The sequence below is a fragment of the Carcharhinus amblyrhynchos genome, chromosome 2 (assembly GCF_965287045.1).
Source record: "Carcharhinus amblyrhynchos chromosome 2, sCarAmb.v2.hapA, whole genome shotgun sequence".
In the NCBI taxonomy this organism is placed as follows: Eukaryota; Metazoa; Chordata; class Chondrichthyes; order Carcharhiniformes; family Carcharhinidae; genus Carcharhinus; species Carcharhinus amblyrhynchos.
In genome coordinates this window covers 129753063-129776418 of record NC_137325.1, presented here as the reverse complement: position 1 = coordinate 129776418, position 23356 = coordinate 129753063, and the positions used below count along the sequence as shown (strand labels likewise).

Sequence of the window (23356 nt, the reverse complement as noted above, 5' to 3'; positions counted from 1 at the left end):
AAGAATTTAAAGGAATTTATTAAAATCTTTCCTAGCTTCATTAAACAGATTTGTAAGTTGAACTGCTGTATACGGACAATTAGAAGCACGTGTGATAGTTCTGTAGGAAAATAGGAACAGAAGTTGGCCATTAAGCCCATCGATGCACTCTTCTCTCCATCAAACTGAATGCAAACTTAAATCATATTATAATCATTGCTATCTAGCAGTGCCTTCACTATGAGGTTAATAATTAATCCTATCTCATTGCACGATACCAGATCTAGTATAGCCTGTTCTCTGGTTTGCTCCAGAACATGCTGTTTGAAGAAACTATCCCAAAAACATTCTATGACCTCAACTATGCTACCTTTACCCATCTGATTTTGCCAATCTGTGTGTAAACAAAAATCTCCCATGATTATCACAGTACCTTTCCGACAAGCTCCCATTATTTCTTCTTTTATACTCTGTCCTACTGTGTTGTTACAATAGGGGGGGGGGGTCGAGTACACCACTCCCACAAGTAACTTCTTGCCTTTTATGATTTCTCATCTCAACCCAAACTGCTTCAACATCATGGTTTCCTGAACATAGGTAATCCCTCTCTTATGTGCTAATACCATCATTAGTTAATAGGACTCCTCCACTTGCTCTCAACTTCCTCTCCTTCTTACATATTACATACCCTTCAATACGCACATCCCAAGACATCCTGCAGCCAGGTCTCCGTAACTATCAGATCACAATTACTATTTTATATTGGCACAGTCAATTCATCTGTTTCATATGCTACGTGCATTCAGATACAAAGCCATAGGTTTTGTCTTTTTATTATTTTTGTAGAGTCTAGCCTTATCTGCGGATTTGCTGAGATTTGTATTCTCTGTCTCTTCCTGTCATGCTTTGTTTATCATTTCCCATATTAGTATCATCTCTTTTGTCTTGTTTCTCCTCTTTGGTGTACCACATCTCTTGCCCCCACTATTAGTTTAAAATGCTATTTATTTCCCCAGTTATGTTAGAACGTCGGCCCCATTATGATTCAAGTGTAGGTCATCCCAACAGTACAGATCCCAATTTCCCCAGTACAAGCGCCAGTGCCCAATGAACTAGAACCCACTTCTCCCACACCAACTTTTGAGCCACGCATTCATTTCTCTGATTTTATTTGTCCTGTGCCAATTTGCATGTGGTTCAGGTAATAATCCAGAAGTTGGTTTTGAGGTTCTGATCCTTAATTTGGTGCCCAGCTCCCCATGCTGACTATTTTAACCAACCCCCTGCAGGGGAATTTGTCAAAAGCCTTCTGAAAATCCAAGGATACTACATCCACCAACTGTTTATCAATTCTGCAAGTAACAATCTCAAAAAATTCCAAGGATTGATCAAACACGATTTCCCATTCACAAATCCATGTCATTATTATTATAACCAGATCATTATTATTCAAGTATCTATTTATCACATCCTTTAGAAGTTTCCAGTATTTTCCCTTCCCCATATTATATACGACATCAGCCATCAAGGTCCCAAAATGTTGAACTCGTCTCTAGCCACTCATCATCCCTAAGGTTTTCCCAAAACCCTTCTCCTTGACCAAACGTTAGGTTATTCCTCCTCCTCCCACACTCAACATATATTTTTTCTTTGTCTATTTTTGTCTGCTTCATTTTCGTGAAATGCCTTGGGAATGTTTGTGCATGTTAAAAAATGTCATATAAATGCAAGTGCTATTATTGTTTTGCCCAACAAAATGAGTAACTTTTAATGTTGAAATGTAGTCAAGAACATTTCTGTTCTATTAAGGATGAAAAGATTATAAAAATTAATTTTCAAGTCTAGTGGTCCATAAACAAACATATACGAGCTTATATTCCTTTGCAAATGGACCAATTAGGCCAAAAATGCACTAACTGATACGATGCACCATAAATTACATGACCAAAAATAGTATAACTATTACTGCCCATTACAAGATTTGTACAAAGCATGCCAAACAGTTCAGTATTTAACAACCAGCAAAATGCTATTTTTAATTACCTTGATTGCTCCTAAGGCCTTCAGGAGCTGGTTCAGTCTTTTCTGTGGCAAGCTTAATAAGCAGTCCCGACTCATGATGTTGGTCAGTATGTATTCTAAAAAATTTAATGCCAATTCTAATTTGGGTTGCACTGTTTCCTGAATTCGTACTGTACGCTGTGGGGTCTTCTTGTTCTGAAAGACAATGGACAGAAAATGCATGCTTTTAACAAGCACTACTGAATGATCGTACAAAAATTCATTTCAGTTTTAAGATGACCACAATTTTGTAACTTTATTCATGCTGTAAACCATAGTGGAGCTCACTTGTCATTTCTTAAAAATTCATTTATGGGATGTGGTTGTCGTTGGCTAGACATGGGTATTTATTGCCGATCCTTAGTTGTCCTTGAGATGGTGATGGTGAGCTGTCTTCTTAAACTGCTATAGTCCCTGAGGTTTAGATACACCTAGGGGTATTAGGAAGGAAGGTCCAGAATTTTGACCCAGCGACAGTGAAAGAATGGTGATATAGTTCCAAGTCAGGGTGGTGAGTGGCTTGGAGAGAATTTTCCAGGCAGTGATGTTCCCAAATATCTGCTGCTCTTGTCCTTCTAGATGGTAGTGGTTGCAGGTTTTGAAGGTGCTGCCTAAGGAACTTGGTGAATTTTTCCAATGCATCTCACAGATGGCACATACAGCTGTCACTGTTATTTGGTAATGGAGAAAGTGAATGTTTGTGGAATAGATTGCGATCAAGCAGACAGCTTTGTCCTGGATGGTGTTGAGCTACGAGTGTTGCAGAAGCTACATTCATCAGGCAAGTAGAAAGCATTGCATTACATTCCTGACTTGTGCCTTGTAGATAGTGTCAGCAAGTTCTGGACAGTCAGTTGGTGAGTTTCTCGCTGGAGGATTCCTAGCCTTTGACTTGCTCCTGTAGCCACAATATTTCTATGGCTAATCCAGTTTAGTTTCTGGTCAATGGTATCCCCTAAGATGTAGATAGTGGAGGATTCAGTGATGGTAACGTCATTGAATGTTAAGGGGCAATGGTTAGATCCCCTCTTTTTGGAGCTGGTCATTGCTTGGCACTTGATAGTCAGTAGCTTTTTCCCAGGGTGGAAGAGTCAGTTACTAGGGGGCACAGGTTTAAAATGCGAGGGGCAAGATTAAAAGAGATGTGTGTGGCAGATTTTTTTTTTTACAGAGAGTGGTGGGTGCCTGTAGAGGTAGTGGAAGCAGATACGGTACAGATACAGCAAATACTTTTAAGGGGTGTCTTGACAAGTATATGAATGAGATGGGAATAGAGGGATATGGTCCCCAGAAGCGTAGGGGGTTTTAGTTAAGTCAGGCAGCATGGTCGGTGCAGGCTTGGAGGGCTGAAGGGCCTGTTCCTGTGCTGTAATTTTCCTTGTTCTTTATTTGACTGGCACAAATGATACTTGCCCCTCGTCAGCCCAAGCTGGATATTGTCCAGATCTTGCTGATTTGAGTGCGGACTGCTTCAGGTTTTGAAGTCATGAATGATGCTGAACATTGTGCAGTCATCTCCAAATACCCCCAGTTCTGAGCTGATGATGAAGCAGTAGAAAATAGCCTACGACACCACTTTGAGGAACTCCTGCAGTGATTGCCAGAAGCTGAGATGATTGACCTCCAACCATCATAACCATCTTTGTGCAAGGTATGACTCCGACGAGCAGAGGGAATCTCCTGATTCCAATTTTGCTAGGGCTCCTTGATGCCATGCTCAGTCAAATGCTGCCTTGCTGTCAAAGATAGTCATCCAACTTATGTCAATGCTTAGGATGGGAGATGTAAAAGACTGAAGCCAGGAGGTCCAGTGGAATATAAATTGAGGATCAGTGAGGTGGTTATTGGTGAATAATTACCACATGATGACACAGTTGGTGACTCCACCCAAGATTCTTTGATGACGAGCAACAAGCTGATAAATTGGTAATTTGGTTAGGTTTTTTGATGAGGATTGTTAAATTAAAACAGGGAAAGATCATTGGATTAGTCCAGTTTTGGAATACTGAAAGGATTTGGCCATTCTACCTTCAGAAGATTTTGATGTGGAGATGCTGGATTTGGACTGGGGTGGACACAGTAAGAAGTCTCACAATACCAGGTTAAAGTCCAACAGGTTTATTTGGAATCACAAGCTTTCGGAGCACTGCTCCTTCATCAGGTGAGTGGACAGTTGGGTTCACAAACAGGGTATATGTGAACATAGATTCAATTGCAAGATAATGGTTGGGATGCGGGTCTTTACAGGTAATCAAGTCTTTACAGGTACAGACAATGCGAGTGGAGAGGAGGACAATGACAGATTAAAGAGGTGTGAATCGTCTCAAACCTCAAGTCTCAGAAGGCTGCATTTATATATACTTTTTGTTAACTAATTATCCAGTAACATTCTCTCAGATTGTTCTGTATTTTTAATATTCTTCAATTACACATAACATGAAAAATCATGGAAAGAGAGCTGTGTTAAGAGAACAAACTGCAGCAAAATTTCTTCCAGTACATAAAACAATTAAAAGCTTAAATGAAATCTCGCACCTTCTGAGGAAGTCCCTCTGTTAGCCAGTCAGTGATCAGCTCGAGCACATGTCCAACTTTCCCCCATTGACACAGACAGTCAATCAATAGGGAATATTTATTCTCATCAGCTCCTTTATCCAAATTTCTCAGCTTTGAGAGGACTCCACAACTGAGAGAGGTAATGAACAGGGATCAGAAAGTCAAAAAGCTAAACGATAAAATGCAATTTCTTTTCACTTTTATAAGCAGTCAATTCCCTAAATCTGTTGCAATGCTGGCTATCAGCTTAACATTTTCCATCTTTATGTTATCATACTTTAAATCCAAGTGCAATATATCTACAAACTAAGAAATAGCAACATTTTTCCACTGTTTTACAGTTTGAGTATTGAAAACCCAAACTAATAGTGGAAGGATCAACTTTTGGTCTGCAATTCCCAAAATTATGGTAATATTTTGATTTGATTTATTATAAAATAGTGAAAAGGCTCATTGTTCATCTTTTTACTTTTATTATTTGCTCATGGGATGCAAGCGTCATTGGCAAGACAAGTATTTGTTGCACATCTCGTAAGGCCATCAAGAAGGTAGTGGTGAACCACTTTCCTGAACCATTGCAGACCATATATGGTGTAGGTACACCCACAGTGCTGTGTGGGAGGGGAAAGTAAGCCCAATATCACAAACTTCACGAAACATCAAGTTTCAATTTATCAGAAGCATGTGCTTTTATGTGGACAATGACTTTCAAAAACATATTTGTGATAAGGAAATGGACAACATATAGAATTGTGGAATCCACAGCATAGTGACAGGTCATTTGTACCCACCAGGCCAGCGTTCTTTTTCAAAAGAATTCAGTTTCAGCTTACATACAATTGCCTGGTCAATAATAGTGGGAAGGATTATTTAAAAGGTGAAAAGTTGCAGCATGCTACGGTGCAGAGGGACCTGGGGGTCCTTGTGCATGAATTGCAAAAACCCAGTCTGCAGGTGATCAAGAAGGCAAATGGAATGTTGGCCTTTATAGCGAGGGGGATAGAATATAAAAGCAAGGAGGTCTTGCTGCAACTGTACAGGTGAGGCCGCAACTGGAGTACTATGTGCAGTTTTGGTTGCCGCATTTGCGAAAGGATATATTGGCCTTGGAGGGAGAGCAGAGAAGGTTCACTAGGCTGATACCAGAGATGAGGGGGGTTAGCCTATGAGGAGAGATTTAATAGACTGGGTCTGTACTCGTTGGAGTTTAGAAGACTGAGGGGGGATCTTACACAGACACATAAGATAATGAAGGGGCTAGATAGGGTACAGGTAGAGAGATTCTTCCTGCTCAGAAAGGACAGCAGGACTAGAGGGCACAGCCTCAAGATAAGGGGGGGGCAGTTTAGATTGGAGTTAAGGAGGAACTTCTTCACTCAAAGGGTGGTGAGTCTCTGGAATTCTCTGCCCATTGAAGTGGTGAAGGCTACCTCGCTGAATATATTTAAGTCACAGGTAGATAGGTTTCTGATAGACAAGGGAATTAAGGGTTATGGGGAGAAAGCAGGAAAGTGGAGCTGATCCACTTCAGATCAGCCATGATCTTACTGAATGGCGGGGCAGACTCGAGGGGCTAGATGGCCTACTCCTGCTCCTATTTCTTATGTTCTTATGTAATAACAGAAATGTGAATGAGTAAACACAGAAGCCATTATTCTGCAATCTTGCACAAAACAACATGTACCTGAAGGTGGGAACAGCGGTTGCAGGCATGAAGGAAGCCAGAATTACTAAAGGAACAGTACAATGGTCATCCTGTAAAAATAAACAGTTACATTGAATTGATGCTCAGAATAGCATAAACCTAAGTGTAGATTTTTTTTATATAAAAACAGAAAATGCTGGAAAACCTCAGCAGGTCTGACAGCATCTGTGGGGAGGGATTGGAGCCAACGTTTCGAGTCTAGATGACCCTTCATCAGAGTTGGGAGATTCTTTTGTAGATTTTTTTGTTGTTGATATTGTTCTCACATTAAAGACCATTACAGGTAGACAATAGTTAAAACTCAATATTGTGCAAGTTTCATAGCGTGTACTAAAGAAAAAATCTTTACCGTAAAAGTTTTAAAATATTCAGGAAGCACAGTTGCAAACTTGGCAATTGTATAGTTTTTAGCTTCTGCATTTTCATTTAATGCCTTATAGATGCTCTTCCACAAAATAACAATAATTTCCAGTAAGCTGGCCATTGTGGTACTATCATTCACAGACAGCACATTATCCAGCACCTGTGAAGAAGAACAATTGATTTACAACATTTTAATTAAGTGCATCCATGTTTCTCGCTTGATATTGCACACCACCAGCCCCCCACCGTCCCCAATTCCTTATCACACTAGCAACAATTCTGATTTTCATAAAACGTCCAACATCAAAGTTGCTAATTCAGGAAATTGGAATCCCTCAATCCACACACAAAAATAAAGTAACAAATAATGTTTAGGAAAACAACTGATTGCAGCAGGAAACATACATTCCATACAGACAAAACAAGTCACAAATAAAATTACAACAAACTACCTTCATACAAACATGAAAAGGATGATGCACTTTAAGCTTGCACTGAAATACACAATATATTTAAACATTTGTGGATTTATTATTAAACAAGCAACAAACGTTTATTCATTACTAAATATTCAACATTCAAAAAAAAAGCTGTTTTCCTAATGAGAGAAAAAAACACTGCTTAACTGAGGCAAGTGAAAAATGTTAGGCTGCTTGGTTTAAGACTTGCAGCTAAAATTCTGAAGCACACTAATCAAGATGCTTCATGATAATTTTTTAAAAAACACAACTCTGCCGCCAGTTGGAAATGCAGCAGAATTGAATATTTCTATATCCAAGTTGCTACATGAAATCTGGTTTGTAAAGCTGTCTAGTTACATCACCACTGAATTACTTTCAGTGCTGCGATTGGCAATGGATATATATTATTAAGGCTCCCCAATCATATCAAGGTCGTGAAATGGCTGCATCTATGGAGGCATCAATAACTCTTTCCCACACTCAAAACCAATTAATTTCCCAATTAAGTGATAAATCAGACAATGAAAATAAATGAGTTTATTTAAATGCTATTTTCCCCCAGCATGTTAACACTTTGCACAGGAAACCTTTCGCAGCCTAAGTAGCTCAGTTGGATGAAAATCACTCTTTTAGTCCTTGGGGCATTGTTTTGAATCCTACATGACATAATAAATTATATTGATTCCCACCAAAAACATTACAATCAATTCTCCACAGTATGTGTTCTCTGAAACTTTCTGATTATATAGCTTCATCATTCACTGAATAATCAGAAGCATGTTTTACAGAGGGAACAGTTGATAAATAATAGTGAAAGTGAATACAAGAACTAATAATTGCTTGAGGATTGCATTTAACCCAATTTGCTTGATTTAATGCATAGTTGATAGGCAGACTGACAATATGCACGTGTTGCATATTGAAAGGAAATGCTCTGAGTGTTCTGGCACCAATAACATGTTTTTTTTGGAAAGGAAAAGGGTAGAGAGCAGAGGTGGTAGCAATCTCCAAATTGCTGATATTAGCCACGTCATCAGGAGTGAACTGGAAGAGCAGATTACAGAAGGAGAAAGTCTAAATGAAGGATATGTGTCTCAAATCTATTAATTCAGTGTACAAAAAAACATTCACAATGAGCACAAACCTTTCAGTTTGAGAGAGTATTGATTTTGTACAACGGTTTTTGCACGATGGCACAGTGGTTAGCACTGCTGCCCCTCAGCGCCAAGGACCCAGATTCAATTCCAATCTTGGGTAAATGTGTGGAGTTTGCACATTCTTCCCATGTCTGAGTGGGTTTCCTCCAGGTGCTCCAGATTCCTCCCACACTCCAAAGATGTGTAGGTTAGGTGGATTGTCCACTCTAAATTGGCCCTTGCTGTCAGGGTGATTGCAGCGGAAATACGTGGGGTTACAGGGAAAGGGCTTAGGCAGAATTGTTGTCAGTGCAGGCTTGATGGGCCAAATAGCCTCCTTCTGAACTGTAAGATTCTATGATTCTATATTAGCTTAAGTATGCTGAAGACTTCATTCAGTAACGTAAATAAATTTTTTGGATGATTATCTGCAGCAAAAAGATTTGCAGAGCTATAGGGAAAGAGGAATGAGACTGAATGTGTTGCTTTCAGAGAGTTGACACAGACAAGATCTATCGTATGGCCTTGTTCTATGCTGAAATCATTTTATGATTCAATACCTCTCAAGCATTGGTTAATACCAGGTTTATTATAATGATTAAATATGGTTGTTTCCACTTGCATGCCTTTCAGGCAAAAACAAATTATCTCAGGTCAGGAGCAGCGCAAAAACAATGATTCTCCCGTTTCCTTCTCCAAATTTGGTACTGAGTAAATTACTTGCGTCAAAAATAAAAATATTTTTCTTGTAACGTTATTTCAAAACGTTGTACGAAAATCTAACGTGAAGAAAGGCTACTCAACTTCAAGTAATCACAGAAAACATAAGATGGATTGAAGAAAACAATGCTGTGTTTTTTAAATTGTACACAAGTTTAAGAGTGGAGGAATACAAGGCACTCACACTGCTATTCTCCATCTGATATTCATCATCGCCACTGCTGTCTTCGTTTTGCACTGCCCTCGCAATACAGGCATTTAAGCATCGGCGTATCACAAGCATCAACTTGGCTATTTGGATAAAGAACAATGCAATGATGGAGCAAGAAATAATAAACATTATTAGCCAGATTTTGCAGTCAACAGCAGAATGACTGCGCTTTACGCTGGCCTCCAAGAGCTCATGAGGTCTGTCGCATTTACAACACCTTCTGTGACATTTTCATTTCAATGCTATCTATATAGTATTTCATGTCCAGCAGTGCAGTGCAGAAGACGACAATTCGGTTCGAGTCTGCACCCACCCAGGCCTTATTCCCATAACCCCATACATTTACCCCAAATCCCCCTGACGCTAAGAGGAAATTTAGCATGGCCAATCCACCTAACCCGCACATTTTTGGGGTGTGGGAGGAAACCAGAATACCAGGAGGGAACCCACACAGGCATGGGGAGAATAGGCAGACTCCGCACAGCGACCCAAGCCGGGAATCGAATCTGGGTCTCTGGTGCTGTGAGGCACAAATACTAACCACTGTGCCACCATGCCACCTGCAGTAGGCTTATCAAGTAGGCGCAACAGCCAATTCCACTGGCAAATGCTCACAAGAGTAAACAAGTAATAAAGAATTTTATTTTCTTTTAATTTAGCAGAAAAAATAATTGAGAAGTACATACGGGGATAAAAGCAGAAGCTGAAATGTTGCAAATTTCATAGAAAATAAAAGTTACATACCTTTAAAATTTATGGAACTATATCATGGAATGGAGAAAGTTAACATATATTAAACATATAATGTTTTTTCAGGGCCAGAAGTTGTTCAGTAGCAATTATGGCTTAACAAGCCATTAAAAAAAAATTACACCTAATTCATCAAGGTATGCTTAACCAGCATTTATACAGAAAAAAGGCTTGGACTTATGTAGCATTTTTACAACCAGCCAGATGTCTCCGGTGTTTCAAAGCAAACTCCTACAATCAGCATTGTGACTCTGACCAGGTCATTTGTTTCTGAGATGGTGTTTGAGGGCTAAATATTGACCAGGGAATTATGAATAATCTCTCTGCTCTACTTTGAAATAGCGCCAAGGGAGCTTTTACATTCACCTCAGTAGGCAGATGAGACCTTGGTTTAACATCTCATCTGAAACACAGCACCTCTGACAATCCAGTACTCCCTCAGTACTGCACCGGAGTGCCAACATTGATTTTTGCACTTAATCCCTGGATTGGGACTTGAAACTAGAACTTTATGACTCCAAGAGGTGAGAAAGGTACTAACTGAGTGTTAAAGAGTGGAAATTCACGTCAATCCAGTTATTTCTAATTAGGTTCCATCTGTGAGTTCAACAATGCATCCAGCTGAGGAATGGTGAAATCAGCTTCGGAATTTCTACATTTAATTGTGCTTCTGCAGATGCCAGAAGTTCCTGTCAGTTTCACAAATTAATGATGGCAAAACTGTCTGCAAAAATTGGACTCATAAACTTCGCAGAGCACCCATTCCAGCCCACAAATGCCACTTACGTACATCACTTTTCATCCCAAATCTCAATCATGTTTATTCATCAGAAAATAACCCAGGATGCCATTTTAGTGCAGTAATATCAGAAATGTCACCTTTCAAACGAGGCAATAAACTCATAGCTCCATCAGCCCTCATGCATTTTGCAAGGGTATTATCCAGCAAAAAAGAAATATTAGGATGGATGACCAAAAGCATTATCAAGAGATAGGTTTTCTGGGAATTCTTGAAGGGGAGAAAGTAAGAGTGATAGCAGCGTTTAGGAATGGAATTGCAGAGCTGAGAGGAGAGATGAAAATGACAGCTATACAGGAGGCAGAATTGGGATAGCATGTTGATCTCAGCAGGCTCTTCATTTTTGGAAGGATTGGTGGAAATTACAGCAGTGAGGAAGGAAAGGCAACAAAGGGATTTGAAAACAAAGACCAGAGTTTTAAAATTGCCACTGTCACACAATGTGGTTCAGCAGGAGGTGAACAGGATTTGGTGGAATATAGAATATGTGCAGTAGTTTGGAATGAGCTCAAGTATACAGCGGGCTCAAGGTGGGAAGGCAGCCAGGGGTGCACTAGTATCTGAGGCTAGAGGTAACAAAGGCATTATTGATGGTTCAAACAGATGAGCAAAGTAACTCCCTACGAAACATCTTAGATCACTTGACTTCACAAACGGTGCTGCCAATGCAAGTTATTTCATCTTTTGATAAGATTTTCTTTCACTCATTAATCACTCAGTAATCAACACAGAACCTTACCAATATTGGTTGGTGCAGTGTGCTCATGTGCGTACTGATAAAACTTCCTCGCTGCCATGGGATTCATTTGTACAAGAGTGACACACCGCTCACACCACACCTCCTCAGGCTGATTCACAGGAAGGAACGAGTTAAATAAGAGATTAACAATGCGCCGAGCAACTGGTCGAGAATCAAGTTCCAAACGAACGAGAAGATGCTCCATAGGGCAGATTTTCCAAAACTGTTAAATTGAAAAAATAATACAAGCACTTTCATTAATATCTGTCAAATGCTATCATAATTATAATCATACCATTGATTTCCCTACAATTTGAATGTGTTTTTTTGAATGGCAGCTCATATACTGAATATACAGATGTCAACGCTTCTTGCTCAAATTTCTACAGTGCATGCCTAAGATAAAGTTTGGAAAGAGAAAAATAAATTAGGTTAATTAAACTTCTCTTGATTCAAAGACTGAGGCCATTCATTGTACCCAAATTATTTAATCTCCTGCAATAAAATCATGCAAACGCTCTCCTCTCAACCCCCAAGGTACCACAAAGTTTAAGAAGTTACAAAGGAATGTAAAAAATATGAGCAGGAAGAAGCCATTTGGCCCTTCAAGCCTGCTTCAATATTCAATATCATAGAACCATAAAATCTCTACAGTGCAGAAAGAGACCATTCAGTCCATCAAGTCTGCACTGATTCTCTGAAAGAGCATCCCTCACAGACCCTCTCTTCTCCCCCCTGCCTGCAACCCCTAGACTAATCCACCCAATCTATATATCTTGGGGACACTAAGGGGCAATTTAACATGGCCAATCCATCTAACCTGCACAGCTTAGGGCTGAGAGAGAAAACCGGAGGACCCCAAGGAAATCCACGCAGACATGGGGAGAATGTGCAAACTCTACACATGCAGTTAAAGGACAGAATCAAACCCAGGTCCCTGGGGCTATGAGGCAGCAGTGCTAACCATTGTGCTACTGTACTGCCCAGGGATAATCTCAACTAAACTTTCTCATACTACCTCCATATCCCTTGATTTCCTTATTATCTAAAAATCTGTCAATCACCGTGTCAAATGTACTTGTGATGACTGAACATCCATAACCCTCTGGGATAAAAAATCCTAAATATTAACTATCTTTTCAATGAATAAAAAATACTCATTTCATTTCTAAATGGTCAACCTGTTATTCTGAGAATACGACCCCCAAGTTATCTTAATATCTACTCTGATGTCTATTAAATTCTTAAAGGTTCAACACTGAGATCAGTTTTCATTCTTCCAAACTCCAGTAAATATAGGTTTAATCTACTCAATCTTCCCTCACAAGCTAGTACCTGCATCCTTGGAATCAGTGTAATGAACTGCCCTTGACTTCCTCTATATATATCCTTCCTTAAGCAAGGAGATCAAAACTGCCTACAGCTCTCTTATGTGTGGAATTTTATTTTTTGATAATTTTTCTGTGGCCCTGAGATTTGCAAAATACTTCAAAACATCTACTGAGATTTAACTCAACAATCATTATTCCCTGTACTAGTATTCATCTATTTTTATTCAAATGGTGCGAATAATAGAAAGTTCTACAATGGTTGAGGTTTCTGTCTTATAATAGCAAAGGTTTGAACTTATAATTCTTGCTTATTGCTGAAATATAGACCACTAGTACTGAAAAAAATATTAACATAATTTAAAGTATAATCCTTTGTTTAAAGGAATGCTTTATGAATGTTATGTACAAGCAGGCAGAATCAGAAAATGGGATCTCCAAAACTATTTAAAAATTACAAAATCCCATGCAACAAACATAGACCTTGACTTTATTCAAGAAACAACAGCTCTGATGAAATGTAATTTTATTGGATTGTACTCTGTCCCTGACTTTGGAATGAGTCAAATTTTACTGACAATACTTTCTGGCAGCCCTGAAGACAAGCAATTATTGCTATTTCACATTTGAAGCCTTATTAATCTTACCTTTGCAGCTCTGGCAGCTTTAATTTTCAACAACATGTCAACAAAGGCTACTCTGACTTTTTCTGAGTTGTCATGGAGACTGTTTTTCAGTCCAGGAAGAAGTTGCTCCAACAAAGGATGGCTCATTCTATTATCCAAAGTAACTGGTAAACACTGCAGAACAGAAGGATAGTGCAGAATATTTTCACACAAAATATTGAGTTGCTTGGCTGTATTAGAGGTTGAGATGTATTTGTTTCACCATTATGCTATTAAAATGACTGCAAATTCTCAAAAAATTTTATATATCAAAAATATTTGTGACATCTGGCAACAAAATCAATAACAGCAATATATGCCCACGTGACTGAATTTTGCTGTAAATTCAAAGTCCTGGAGTTTCCTTTCTCTCTGTTGAATTATACGGTAATATAAAAACCAGGCCAAAAGGTTGGTTTGTGCCCAGATTCAGGCAAAAGAACCATACTGTCAAATTAATGCTCAGGAGGTCCATATAAAATTGATTCTCTTGCATTAGCAAGCTGTGACCAACAGGTCAGCACAATTAGGAGGTAGTGCTGCTGCCCTGGGCTAACACAAGTTAGCTGACAAATATGCTAGTTCCAGGCTGAAGACAAGTCTGGGAGAGGAGCAGATAGTCGGATTTTTAAAGGCCGTAGCACAAGCAAAAAGGAAACAGGAAGAAAAGACACTCTAATACCTTGAAGACAGAACAACGAACATCAGCAGAGCTTATGTCAGCAGACAGGTCATGGAGCACTGTAGTTAGAAGATCAGTGAGGATGGAAGGGGGTATCATTTCCCAGTACTTTCCAGCAATTCTACACACACCAAGCACGCCCGTGGAACGGACCAGAGGTTGAGGATCTTCCAAAAGATTCTACAAGAGAAAAAAATATATAGATCATAAAAGTTTTTTTAAACTATACCACATGATTGCCATTTATTAGAGAACTTATTCAGTGAAGAGTTTGAACAAAATAATAACACTTAATACACACCATTACGATCATCTGTGGAAAAAAATTACTTTATTCTTCTTGAGGCACATGTTCTGTCCATTTGACAAGTTCCACACATCACCACAACAAAACACTTTTACACCCACTCAAACCATCCTTCATCATCATAGTCAGCATAGACTGACCCCAATACAGTCACTTTTACTCAAGAACATGGTGACTGTATGCATGGGGGTGTTAAGGGCCTCCAAAGTATAGGGTAACAACAGGACTGAGCAGTAGCCATAACAAGTTGTAAAAACTGTAGAAGTATGCCCTGACCAATATGTTGAACAAATTGATTTATTTAGACTAAAAATTTTGGGGACGTTTCTCCCAACCTGCTGCTTGCAAAAGCAGTGCAGCGGGCCAGGAGACTCAAGCGGCAACTGTTTAGCGGTCTTCCCACAGGGCCCCACGGCCTCTGCAAGTCTCTGAACTTTGGATTTACGGCACCATCAGCTCCGCGCCAGAAAGCAACATGGAGCTGTATAATTTATTCAAATGTGTATTTTAATACAATTTGAATATCATTAGTGGGCCTGGGACTGAAGTTTTTACAAAAATTCCATTCTTAGAATTTTTTTGGGAGAATCCCACCCCCTCTCCCTGAGGACTGTTGTTTAAAGTATAAATCTTGAATGTTGGTGAAAAAAGATACATACTGTCAAAATATTTCAATTTTACACACATCAGGGTAAAATTCACAAATATACCAATTCATAGAATCATTGAATCCCTACAGTGCTGAAGGTGGTCATCAAGATGCACTGACAACAATCCTACCCAGGCCCTATTTCTGTAAACCCATGTACTTACCCTGCTAATCCCCGCGATGATGTGGATATGCCGGCGTTGGACTGGGGTAAACACAGTAAAAAGTCTGACAACACCAGGTTTAAGTCCAACCAATTTATTTGATAGTAAACTCACTAGCTTTCAGGGTTAATCCCTTCGTCAGGTGAATGGAGAGTTCTGGCCTCAGACAGAGCGTATAAAGCACAGACAGTTTACAGATTACTGATTAGAATGCGAATCTTTACACCTAACCTGCTGTTCAAGTCTTAAAGTGGCCGACAATGTGAGTGGAAGGAGCACTGATCACAGGTTAAAGAGATGTGTATTGTCTCCAGACAGTACAGTAAGTGAGGTTTTGCAAACCCAGGCAAGTCACGAGGGTTACAGATAGTGCGACATGAACCCAAGATCCTTGTTGAGACCATTGTCATGTGTGCGGAACTTGGCTATCAGTCTCTGCTCAGCGACTCTGCGCTGTCATGTGTCGTGAAGGCCACCTTGGAGAATGCTTACCCGAAGGTCAGAGGCTGAATGCCCGTGACCACTGAAGTGTTTGCCAACAGGAAGGGAACAGTCTTGCCTGGTGATTGTCGAGCGATGTTCATTCATCCGTTGTCGTAGCGTCTGCATGGTCTCCCCAATGTACCATGCTTCAGGACATCCTTTCTTGCAACGTATCAGGTAGACGACATTGGCTGAGTTGCTAGAGTATATACCGTGTACCTAGTGGATGGTATTCTCACGTGTGATGATGTCATCCATATCGATGATCTGGCATGTCTTGCAGAGGTTGCTGTGGCAGGGTTGTGTGGTATTGTGGTCACTGTTCTCCTGAAGATTGGGTAGTTTGCTGCGAACAATGGTCTGTTTGAGGTTGCGTGGTTGTCTGATAGCAAGAAGTGGGGGTGTAGGGATGGCCCTGGCGAGATGTTTGTCTTCATCAATGATATGTTGAAGACTCCGGAGAAGATGTCGTAGCTTCTCCGCTCCGGGGAGGTACTGGACGACGAAGGGTACTCTGTCCACCGTGTCCCATGTTTGTCTTCTGAGGAGATTGGTGCGGTTTTTTGCTGTGGCGCATTGGAACTGTCGATCTATGAGTCGAGCACCATATCCTGTTCTTATGAGGGCATCTTTCAGCGTCTGGAGGTGTCTGTCACGATCCTCCTCATCTGAGCAAATCCTGTGTATACGGAGGGCTTGTCCATAGGGGATGGCTTCTTTAACATGTTTAGGGTGGAAGCTGGAGAAGTGGAACATTGTGAGATTGTCTGTGGGCTTGCAGTACAGTGAGGTGCAGAGGTGACCGTCCTTGATGGAGATGTGTGTGTCCAAGAACGCAACCAATTCTGGAGAATAGTCCATGGTGAGTCTGATGGTGGGGTGGAACTAGAACATAGAACATTACAGCGCAGAACAGGCCCTTCGGCCCACGATGTTGCGCCGACCAATTAAAAAAGCAATGACTCTCTAACCTAAACCAATCCCTTTCCATCCATAAACCTATCCACGGATCTCTTAAACACCCCCAAACTAGGCGCATCTACAACTGCAGCAGGCAGGGCATTCCAATCCCTCACCACCCTCTGGGTAAAGAACCTACCTCTGACATCCATCCTATATCTACCACCCCTTAATTTAAAGCTATGCCCCCTCGTGCTAGCTTCCTTGTTGATATCATCATATAGTTATTTCAGTGATTGTTCACCATGAGGCCAAAGGAAGAAAATGTCATCGATGTATCTAGTATATAGCATCGGTTGAAGATTCTGTGCGGTGAAGAAGTCTTGTTCGAACCTGTACAGGAAGATGTTAGCATATGGAGGTGCGAATTTGGTCCCCATGGCTGTTCCGTGTGTCTGGATGAAAAACTGGTTGTTGAAGGTGAAGACATTGTGGTCCAGGATAAAGCGGATGAGTTGTAAAATTGCATCTGGAAACTCGCAGTTGTCAGCATTGAATACTGAGGCAGTCGCAGCAATGCCATCGTTGTGGGGGATGTTGGTATAGAGCGCCAAGACATCCATTGTGACGAGGAATGTCCCTGGTTCAACTGCTCCATGTGTGCTGAGTTTCTGTAGGAAGTGCGCAGAGTACAGACTGATAGCCAAGTTCCGCACACGAGGTCAGTCTCAATAAGGATCTTGGGTTCATGTCGCACTATCTGTAACCCTCGTGACTTGCCTGGGTTTGCAAAACCTCACTTACTGTACTGTCTGGAGACAATACACATCTCTTTAACCTGTGATCAGTGCTCCTTCCACTCACATTGTCGGCCACTTTAAGACTTGAACAGCAGGTTAGGTGTAAAGATTCGCATTCTAATCAGTAATCTGTAAACTGTCTGTGCTTTATACGCTCTGTCTGAGGCCAGAACTCTCCATTCACCTGACGAAGGGATTAACCCCGAAAGCTAGTGAGTTTACTATCAAATAAATCGGTTGGACTTAAACCTGGTGTTGTCAGACTTTTTACTGTGTAATCCCCGTGATATCATGGGTCAATTTAGTAAGACCAATCAACCTAACCTGTACATCTCTGGAGTGTGGGAGAAAACCAGGGCACCACGAGAAAACCCATACAGACATGGGGAAAACAGTCAAACTCCATACAGTCACCTGAGGCTGGCATTTTACCCAGGACCCTGGCACTGAGAGGCAGCAGTGCTAACTACTGTGCCACCATGCCACTGTAAAGGAAACAACAATTCATACTGCATAAGAGAGGGTTGATTGGTTGGCAAGCGGGTGCACTAAGGAACGGTCAACTGCCATGCGTTTGTTTGAAAAGACTGACAGCCAATTTCATTCTTCAGTAATACAAAAACTCTACTTACAAAAATTTCCTCAAATTGCCTTTGGATTTCGATGTCTACTTCTTCATTGGTTAGCCCAGGGTCTCGAATCGGAAATGCTTCGACAAAGAGAATTGCTGCATTTGCTCGCACTTCAGAATTTCTGGCCTTCAAAATAAAACATTTACTTGAGTAAAATAAAAATGGAAAATACTGGAAATTCATGCAAGATCAGATCATGTAAAAGATGGAGATAGGTACTGCACAGTGCCCAAGGTTAAATATAACCTTTTTGCTTTGTATTCTATCAGCTTCACTATTAATTTGACACCATGGATGGGATTCTCTGATCTCATCCGTGGCTGCCCCACTGCAAGCGAGAAGTTCCATTCAAAATCCATTCAATTTCAGCGGCACCAACGAATCCCAGCCACAAATGAGGACGGAGATTTTCAGTGCATATCTGCAAAGTTTGAGTCCAAATAATTTATTTTGTTAGAATCCTAGACCAGAACCTCAAATTACATTAAGATGCCAGACTAGACCGCAATAATCTTTCTATTTTGATATAAATGTGAGAATAAGATGCTTCACTCCTGGTGTAATTCCGCTGATAAATTAGGGATCTTTTATAGTAAAACAAACTTTATTATTTACACAATATTTAAAAGTGAAAGGAAGCAGCTTTACTTTTCAGCTTATGAATGTTTCAGTTCTAAATAAGCAACATTCCTCTTAGAAATTTAAATGCCACTTTAAATACAGTTAGCAACCATAAGTATACTTGTTCTAAATTGTGTTAACAGTCTTGAAGCTTTTAGAGAGAAAATGATTCTCAGAGCAGCTTGTAGAAACACTCCATCTCCAAACAGTTCCCAGCTAGAACTGTAAATGCTTTCTCTCTGCACATAATCACATCACATGACGATGCCAATTATTCTAATTCAAAATCCCAAGGAAGCTCTTGTACAAACAAAAATCGTCAGCACTATCAAAGTAACAAATTCCCAGTTGAAATGAGTAACCAATTTGTTTTACACCCTTCAGCTAAATGTTTTCCCAGACACACCGGTTACCAGCGGAATAAATCTGAAATTTTAAACATTCCCCTTAAACAAGAAAAGTGCAATTTTCACTTGGATCATCACACTGTAAATGGTACACAGCAATAATCTCACTCAGCCTTCAACAACATCAATCTTAGAGGTTTTCCTCAACTTCTACCTTTATCATTTGAAGGAAGGTAGGAACTGATGGCCCTGTTGCTAAGTTTGCAGATCATACAAAGGTACGGAGAGGGACAGGTAGTATTGAGGAAGCGGGAGCTGCAGAAGGACTTGGACAGGTTAAGAGAGTGGGCAAAGAAGTGGCAGATACAACACAGCGTGGAAAAGCGTGAGGTTATGCACTTTGGAAGAAGGAATGGAGGCATAAATTATTTTCTAAATGGGGAAATGCTTAGGAAATCAGAAACACACGGGACTTGGGAGTTATTGTTCATGATTCTCTTAACATTAACGTGCAAGTTCAGTCGGCAGTTAGGAAGGCAAATGCAACGTTAGCATTCATATCGAGAGGGCTAGAATACAAAAGCAGGACTGTACTTCTGAGGCTGAAAGTTCTGGTCAGACCCCATTTGGAGTATTGAGCCCATATCTAAGGAAGGATGTGCTGACCTTGGAAGCGGTCCAGAGGAGGCTCATAAGAATGATTCCTGGAATGAAGAACTTGTTGTATGAGGAACGGTTGAGGACTCGAGGTCTGTACTCATTGCATTTTAGAAGGATGAGGGGATCTTATTGAAACTTATAGGATACTGCGAGGTCTGGATAGAGTGGACATGGAGAGGATGTTTCCATTAGTAGGAAAAATTAGAACCAATGGGCACAACCCCAGGATAAAGGGACGATCCTTTAAAACAGAGATGAGGAGGAATTTCTTCAGTCAGAGAATGGTGAATCTGTGGAACTTGTTGCCACAGAAAGCTGCGTAGGCCTAGTCATTGAATGTCTTTAAGACAGAGATAGGTTCTTGATTGATAAGGGGCTCAGGGGTTATGGGGAAAAGGCAGGAGAATGATGATGAGAAAAATAATCAGCCATGACTGAATGGATGAGCAGACTCGATAGGCCGAGTGGCCTAATTCTACTCCCATGTTTTATGATCTTATCATTTTTTTTAATTCATAAGAACATAAGAAATAAGAGCAGGAGTAGGCCATCTAGCCCTTCGAGCCTGCCCCGCCATTCAATAAGATCATGGCTGATCTGTCGTGGCTCAGTTCCACATTCCCGCCCTCTCCCCATAACCCTTAATCCCCTTGCTTGTCAAAAACCCATCAACCCGCATCTTAAAAATATTTAGCGAGGCAGCCTCCACCACTTCAACGGACAGAGAATTCCAGAGATTCACCACCCTTTGAGTGAAGAAGTTCCTCCTCAACTCCGTTCTAAACCGCACCCCCTTTATCTTGAGGCTGTGCCCCCTAGTCCTACTATCCTTTCTGAGCAGGAAGAGTCTCTCCACCTCTATCGTATCCGTCCCATTCATCATCTTATATGTCTCAATGAGATCTCCCCTCATTCTTCTAAACTCTAACGAGTACAAGCCTAGTTTATTCAGCCTCTCCTCATAGCTCAACCCCCTCAACTCCGGTATCAGCCTAGTAAACCTCCTCTGCACTCCCTCCAAGGCCAAAATATCCTTGCGTAAGTGCGTAATTCATTCTGTTATGTGACCATTAACCTCATATTCCATGAACTTTATTGAGGAGCTTCTTATGTGGCTCCTTATCAAAGATGTTTTGAATATCCATGTACATCATATCTGCTGCACTTGCCATTTTCAAATTTTTCTGGTAAGTCTTCAAATAATTTGTTAATATTGATTAAACACAACTTCCCATTTTGAAATCTGAAATATTTTGAATTTAAGTTTTCTGTTTTTCTATTATATTCTTTTAAATTTTCTTAAATTTTAAGTTGTCAAAATCAACAGCTCTCACTGATACCTCAAAGAAAAATTTCTAGCAATCTGTGGTGTGAGTTTTCCCAATCTGGCCATCAATCTCAACCTGGCACCAGGTCAAACGGTTCCCTGGATATGAAATAACAATAATGTAATCAAGCAATTCGCTGTGTCTGCTTGGGTTTCCTCCTTGTGCTCTAGCTTCCTCCAACAATACACAGATATGCAGGTTAGGGGGATTGGCCATGCTAAGTTGACTCCAAGTGTCCCAAGGTGGCTTGGTTCGGGGAATTTGTGGGGTAAATGCACGGGGTTGCAGAAATAGGGCAGTGGAGTGGGCCTGGGTAAGATGTTCTGACAGAGACAGTTGGTACATGCTCAATGGGCTGAATGACCTCCTGCATTGTAGGATTCTATGATCTCAATTCTACTGATAAGACATTTTGAAAATTTAATGGTTGAAAAATAAATCGCTTAACTATGCGGACAATTTCAGTACAGGGTTGCGGTGTTCATTCCTGCTTTAGGTAAAATAACACCGGACAATACTCGCAATGTTTGTTTTTTAAAGTCAATCCATAGTATTTCACAAAATCCTTCCATACAGTAAAAGGTCCACATCTGTTAAAATGTTTATGTTGCAAAGTTAATTCTTTTAACATGAAAAGTTTTAAAGATAAAGTCTCAATAACTTGATGATTGCACAATGGTCAGCACCATTCGTGACTCCTCAGATACTGAAGCAGTCCACATCTAAATGCAACAAGATCTGGACAACATCCAGGCTTGGGCTGACAAGCGGCAAGTAACATTCGCAAGTAATTGGCCACATAAATGCCAGTCAATGACAATCACCAAGAAGATGCTCTAACCACTGACCCTTGTTATCATCACTGAAACACCCACTATCAACATCTTTGGGGTTACCATTGACCAAAAACTCAACTGGACTCGCCACATTAACACAGTGGCTACAAGAGCAGCTCAGAGGCTAGGAATACTGTGGCGAGTAACTGACTCCCGAAAGCCTATCCCCATTGACAAGACACAAGTCAGGAGTGTGGTGGAATACTCCCCACTTGCCTGAATGGGTGCAGCTCCAACAACACTGAAGAAACTTGACACCATCCAGGACAAAGCGGCTTACTTGATTGGCACCACACCTACAAACATCTATTCCTTCCACCACCAACGCTCAGTAGTAGCAGTGTGTATAATTTACAAGATGTACTGCAGCAATTCACTGAAGATTCTTAGACAGCACTTTCCAAACCCACAACCATTTCCATCCGAAGGACAAAGATAGCAGATGCATGGGAACACTATCACCTGTAGGTTCCCGTCCAAGCCACTCACTATCCTGACTTGGAAATACCACCATTCTTTTGTAGTCGCTGGGTCAAAATCCTGGAATTCCCTTCCTAATGGGAGGGACAACGGTGGGTCAACCCGCAGTACATGGACTGAAGCAATTCAAGAAGGCACCTTCTCAAGAGCAACTCGGGATGGACAATAAATGCTGTCCAGCCAGCAACGACCATGTCCCACGCATGAATGAAAAAAAACTTCTTCTCTAAAGCTACTCTAGTGGATCAGCATCCTAAAAATCCTTTCCTTACAGCAATGTGGATGTGCCTATATCACATGGGTTCACCACCTTCTCAAGGGAAATTATGGATGGGCAATAAATGCTGGCTAAGTCATCAACACCTATGTCAAGTGAAAGGATAAATTAAATCAAAAGTACCTTCAGTCCTCTCCACAGAATAGGCTGGTATAGACGATGCAGCATTTCATCAACCCCCTGTCGTAGTTTTTGCTGATGAAAGTAACTTAACAACTGCAAACATGAATTCACACATTAGTGAGTTAGAATTTAGGCTTTTCTTAAAATATTAACTCATGCTTACAGCAAAAAGCAGCTTCTGTGGTCAGGTCAGAATGCAAAAACCAAAAGAGCTCTTTATGAAATGAGAAACTGGGAATAATATGTTTAAGATTAACTATTGATCCATATAACCCTCGAGTATACACTGGAAATAGCCCAAGGTCCAAATTGAATGCCATAATTTTTCACTTATCACTTTATTTAATCTTTCAAATAAAATATCAATTGTGTTTTAATTTATTTTAAAATGTTTATCTTGGACTATTGAAGCATTGAGTGCCTCCGGCACATGGGCCCCACCAACAGATAACTACATCACAGATAATGGTCACTTTGGGTTAATTAAATATAGTGACCTCATTCTCAACCACATCTGCATCAGAACCAACACAGGAAACAAACTTAGATAAGATGGTGGTTTGCACAAAACAGTTTTAGAATAAACACGAGGGG

The 23356-nt window shown here is 40.5% G+C and overlaps 1 protein-coding gene across 2 annotated transcripts in view; it reads right to left on the bottom strand.

Annotated features, from left to right (window-relative positions):
- Nucleotides 1-23356, bottom strand: part of ncapg2 (non-SMC condensin II complex, subunit G2) — a 97807-nt gene that overhangs the window by 28597 nt on the left and 45854 nt on the right. For both annotated transcript variants that reach the window (XM_080217481.1, XM_080217490.1), the window contains exons 10-19: nt 22763-22855; nt 18091-18216; nt 14156-14335; nt 13456-13608; nt 11481-11703; nt 9166-9272; nt 6651-6824; nt 6281-6351; nt 4576-4726; nt 2023-2196 (exon numbers count right to left, since the gene is read on the bottom strand). In XM_080217481.1, coding sequence (XP_080073607.1) covers nt 2023-2196; nt 4576-4726; nt 6281-6351; nt 6651-6824; nt 9166-9272; nt 11481-11703; nt 13456-13608; nt 14156-14335; nt 18091-18216; nt 22763-22855 — 1452 coding nt within the window. The remainder of the gene's footprint in view (nt 1-2022; nt 2197-4575; nt 4727-6280; nt 6352-6650; nt 6825-9165; nt 9273-11480; nt 11704-13455; nt 13609-14155; nt 14336-18090; nt 18217-22762; nt 22856-23356) is intronic.